The sequence below is a fragment of the Limulus polyphemus genome, unplaced genomic scaffold, assembly GCF_000517525.1.
Source record: "Limulus polyphemus unplaced genomic scaffold, Limulus_polyphemus-2.1.2 Scaffold78, whole genome shotgun sequence".
NCBI lineage: Eukaryota > Metazoa > Arthropoda > Merostomata > Xiphosura > Limulidae > Limulus > Limulus polyphemus.
The window spans coordinates 984,471-990,072 of NW_013665688.1; the positions used below are offsets into that span (position 1 = coordinate 984,471).

General features: G+C 33.6%; 1 protein-coding gene across 1 annotated transcript in view; it reads right to left on the reverse strand.

The window, feature by feature from the left end:
- Window positions 1–5,313, reverse strand: part of LOC106467251 (transmembrane protein 145-like) — a 61,987-nt gene extending 56,674 nt beyond the window's left edge. The window contains exon 1 of the mRNA XM_022396114.1: window positions 5,185–5,313. Coding sequence (XP_022251822.1) covers window positions 5,185–5,313 — 129 coding nt within the window. The remainder of the gene's footprint in view (window positions 1–5,184) is intronic.
- Window positions 5,314–5,602: the final 289 nt, after the last annotated feature.

The following is a 5,602-nucleotide window of genomic DNA, read 5'->3' on the forward strand; positions in this document are numbered from 1 at the left end:
CTAAAAGGAAGGAGCATAATTACATATATATATTACATCTTTAATTATATTTGTTATTCTTAGGATAATCCTCCTGGAAATAGCACTTTGTTTTTCAGAAAATACAGCAGAAGCTTTTGTTTATTTTATTTTACTGTCTTTAGTATAAAATGCAATAAAACTTGTTCCAAATATGTCCAAGCCTACAGTTGTGAAGATTGCGAGTCGAGCGCCCTAACCACCTGGCCATGTCGGGCCTGAAGGTGTATATCAGGATCATATACTGGCGAACTAAAAATACCTTCAAAGAAAGAAGAAAATTTCATATGATGACCCCCTCTAAAAAACAGTGAAATTGACAGAAGTGATCTGATTAATACTCCTCTAAATTTTACCTTTGCACCTTCGAGCAAACCAAATTGCACAATCCCTAAGCATATAAGACTGAACATTATGTAACTACACAGCAGCCATGCCAAATGTGTTATGCGCCCAAAACGCACACAGCTAACTGTTCTATCACTTTTAGCATGAACCTAAATATTTGTTAAGTGTGGTATTGCCATCTCTACCGGAAAAGTTATCTGGACAGAAATACCTGCACCCTACTCTATGTCAGATGACAGATGGTGAGATGAAAAATTAGACCAATTATAACAGAACACGCGTATAACAGCAATAAGATCAGCTGGAATAGACTTTCAAAGGTCTCACAAGTTAAATATGGGTGAATATTTTAACTTGACAGGATTAATCAAGCCCCGATTTGATTACCTGCCTTCCAAATTTGGACGAATAGTGTAAATTGACTGTCACCCTTACAACGCACCCATGGCCCCAAAGTAGCGAACGCATTTTTTTTTTTTTTCGCTAACAGGACGCGAACGCTCACCCATCCACAGTCCAGAACGCATAACCATTGGGCAACGCCGAAGTAAAATGAAAGTAAGGAATAATATATGAAATCCAATGTGACATATATGAAAGATTTTATTTAGGTGAATCTGGAAGAAAACTGAACATATGGATCAAAGTACGTTTTAAATGGACCATCATATGTTTTGAAACATTTAAAAGAAATCGATCACTCCAAATCCTAAAACAGCAGTGAAATTCTACAAAGTGAAGTTATATAAAAATAATAAAAACTACAGAAGCCAAACTAAAACCTTCTTTGCAAAAATTTCCCACAACTCCTCTCTATCTTTACTAATTATAAATAACTTATTGCCTACTATGTTAAATACATATATTTCAACGTGTCCTCCTCCAAAATTAACCATTACACTTTGAATTTGTAATTATTGCTATTCATACATTGCCTGAAGACCGCCTCCTCCTGTAGGGGCTGAAACGTCGCACATCTTTAAAAAAATATCCGCTTTAAAGCTGTTAACAATATTAAATTTGTATTAGTTTATCTATAATAAATCGATTTATAACAATGGGTTTGTTGTTGTTATTTTCTTAATGAAAAGCTACACAATGGACTATTTGCACTCTATCTTCTGCGGGGAAGAGAACCTGGATTTTAGTGTTGTAATTCCATAAATTTACCGCTGACCCATTGTGGAGCTACTTGGCTCGTTTTAATTTGGTGAGCGAATTTGTTTCTTTGATTTGGACATATTCCAAGAAATGAAGTCTAACCATAGCTGTTCTCTTGCAGAAGGAAACAAGAAGGTTGTGATCCTAGTTTTACATGCTACATCGAAATTAGTCGCGGAATTAACTGTACATTTTATAGATTAATTTTGTTAGTTAATTATTATTTTTTACTTAATGTGTGTGCTTTAAAAAGCTTAATATCATTTGTAGGTAACACAAATTATTGCATAACGTAATAGCTAAAATACAGTTAAAACGTTAGTTATTACGACGCTTATGATATACAACATTGTTTATTAACAAAAAAGGGGACATAGATAAACGTTTCGGAATTCTATCAGATTCCATGTTCAGTATCTAAAGCAAAATAAAATGAATTTACATAAGTCTTTGGAGATTGCTAAAGTACAAATGCTAAATATAACGATAATTAAACAAATAAAACACAAAACAGTAATCATGAGGAGAAACTACAGCAAGAAAACACACAAAAGTAAACTCAGTAATACGAACATATTAAAAAATGTATAATTTAAAAAGACTGCATGTTGTGTTGTTGTAATACTGTTCTCAGAGTTTCACGAGTATGCCTTGTCAGCCTCGGAAGCTCCTGACTGCTCCATCTGAGAGTGTTGTGGTTCATACTACTGGATAAAATACACTATAAGACTATAAGCACATCACCCCCTCTTAGTCAGGAATAATGTTGACCAGTACTTGGCAGTTTTTGGTTAATCATAAAACGTCCATCAGCCTCATTCAGACTATCTCACTTAACCGTCATAACCCAACCTAGTAATGGTTTCCAAACGAGACCCAAAACTTGAGCACTTTCGAGTTTTGTGTCTCCTTTGAAAACCATGACAATTTTTGTATATGATCCTGTGTGCTAACTTCTTAATCAGAATAACCCAACTTTGTCTCTCTGTGTTCCTGCATATACGACGTAACTAGTGGGGGTCAAGTTGAAGCAGCAATTGGGGATTTCCTCTCTCTTCACCCCTTTTTGTGTATGATTCATCCTTGAGGAGGGCAATGGCACAGAAGCAACTTATAAACTCTATGTGTCCTTAGCCTGAGACAGGGATTAACGTATCCGAATAAAGATATGTTTGAATCATTTTCATACGTAAAACACATCGGTTCTAGAATTAACCAGGCTATAAAATCTAGGAGTTTTCAACAGCTACAGCCGTAAAATAGTACAATGTTCAGTTGTACAAAATGTACTCGAATGTGTGGTATAAAAACATTAAAATTAATTTAGTTGTTATAAGTAAAGAATAATATATTAAGATATAATGTAAATATACAGTATGGAAATTGATATACAATAGGGCTCATATTAAAATAATATGAACCTTTTCGTGCGTAAAACATAAATTGTACTCAGTCTTATGTTCTAGAATCTAGAATTAGCCAGACTACAAAAGTTTGAACTATCAAACATGGAAATTCAATACGTTTGACGTATACACCATGCTACGCAAGGAATAACCAATTGAATGATATATTAAAAAAGCATTGTAGTTTGTTAAATAGTAATTAACGGAAGATGATGATGTTGGTGTTTTGCATATCACTGATGGCAATACTAACTTCACTCTAGGAACTAATAAAACACTTTAAAGTTGTAGTTTTGGCAACTTTAGAGGGCTGCAACTACCTCCAGAATGAAGAAGAAACGACTTTTCGGCTTTTATACTAAGGCCTTCTTCACTGAAACAACATTAACCATTATCATATTGACCACATGTGGTAACCGAACAATTAGACACCTAAAAAAATGAGAAGTGGAACATTCAGACACCTAATAATTTTAGAGGGGTGTTAAAACTTCGCAACATACTTAAAGGAAGAACTCGCTGATTCGTAACATATTTGTTTAGTTCTATGTCGTCTGGTTGTCCGGTTACCATGCATGTCATATAATGGAGTAAATTAAACTGGTTATACAATAAACCTAGATTTGTGTAGGTCATGTAATGGAGTAGATTTAAACATTTAATAAAATAGACCTAGATCTATACAGTTTATATAATGGAGTAAATTAAACTGGTAATGTAGTAGGCCTAGTATATACAGGTCGTATATTGGAGAAAATTATTGTAATTATTCTTTGATAGATTGTTCAGGAAAGTATTCATGACGAAACTTTTTTGAATGGACACCAACTGCCTGTTATAGAAACACAAGTGTAGAGGACAACCTGAAGACGAGAGGCGAAAGACTTTCGAAACGTCGTCCTCTACACTTGTGTTTCTACAACAGGCAGTTGCCGTCCATTCAACAAAGTTTCATATTGTAATTATTGTTTTAATTTATAATAAACAAGAGGTGTCTAAATGCCCTACTTCGTCATTTTGTTTTTAGGTGTCTAGTTGTCCTGGATTCAGTTCATTCAAATAGTTTCGTTGTACATGTTTGGTTTAATGTTGGGCGTACACGTATCGATACGAATCCTTTCGTTCTCTCGTTTTGAAATCTATCTTGGTCGTGCAATGGTATTGTTGAGTATCTGCTCGTTTGTTAATTTTTTCGGTACAACTTCTTTCCGAGGAACTTCGGCTATACAAGTCCTTTCTTAATTAAAACTGTTTATTCTTTCTTGATACAAATTTTAGTAATACCCAGAATTTCCCCAGTCACTTTAAACTTAACAACCTTTATAACACACGCTATAAATAACAGTGATTCACACGCTTTACTTACGGTGCCTACTGTTCGCTTGACTCAATTATCTATCTCTATATCTATCTATCTATGCAATTCTATCCTTTTTCACTGGCTTTATTTGCCGGGCTTATATATTAAAAAAGAGGGCATCTGAAACAAACTAGAGTTGTCAGGAAAATTCATGATCCTTCAAGAAACGCTATCACGCATGCTTCCAGCGTCACGTGACTTCCGCTGTCGTAATATTATCATGACTGTTTTATTTCACCAGCGATTTGTAACGCTATTTCAATCTTCCAGAAATTTAAATTTTCTTTTACGTAATAAGAAGAAACTTAACTTATATCTTTCTCTCTCTTGTAGCAGAGTTTTTTAACTCACTTCTTTGTAACTTATTGAGTTCCTGCATGATTTCTTCTCATTTGTACCTTTTATTTTAATTTTTTGTTTCCGTCATCTTTCTCTTTAAATTTTATCTTTTTTTTTCGATCACATTATCTCATACAGGTCTTCTTGTTTGGTTGTTTCATCTGTTTTATAATATTTCATTAAAGCTATATTTCTATTTCTATCTCTTTTTATGTCTTTTCATTAATTCCTTTAGTTGATATCTAAAAGTAAAATTGTGACCCAAAATATTTTCTTTAATAACCTGTTCTTTTTATATTCCCATTTTATCCTTCACTTTCTTACGAACAATACATACACCGCTGAAGTATATCTGTTTTACTCCAAAATCTAATTTGTAACATTCCAATCCGTTTATTTTATTTAACATTTAACTACAATTTTTGTAGTGTTAATGTTATGGTGTGTTTGGTATCTGTCCAAGTTTGCCAATTACCCGATTATTTGCTTCGCTGTTTTATACACCTACTCAAGGTCGATTTATTTTGTAATCAAGCAAACTTCATTACTTACCTCTGTTGTTGTTAATTCACCTATTACAACTTTTGTTTCTACAAGCAAAAAGCAGAATGGAAAAGTCAGACAAAAATGTTCGAATAATATCATCCAGCAACTACACAAAATACAGGTACGCGCCACCATATTGAAAGTCACCACCGCGGGTCATTGTTTCGTCGATAGGTGGCAAGTGGGTTACCATAGCAACGCCGTGTATGTCGTAGTTTACGTATTTTACATTTTTCTGCATATGCTTTAGACTGCATTCAAGAAATGACACCTAAATTTTGAATTTTGTGATACGAACAACTGAAATTTTGATATATAGTGTATTTGCCCCAATAGAGTTTACATATATGCTTTTTACTGTAAATTAATTAATATATATATATACCTAAAGCATTACTTTTAGGTGTCTCTCAAAATAATAAGC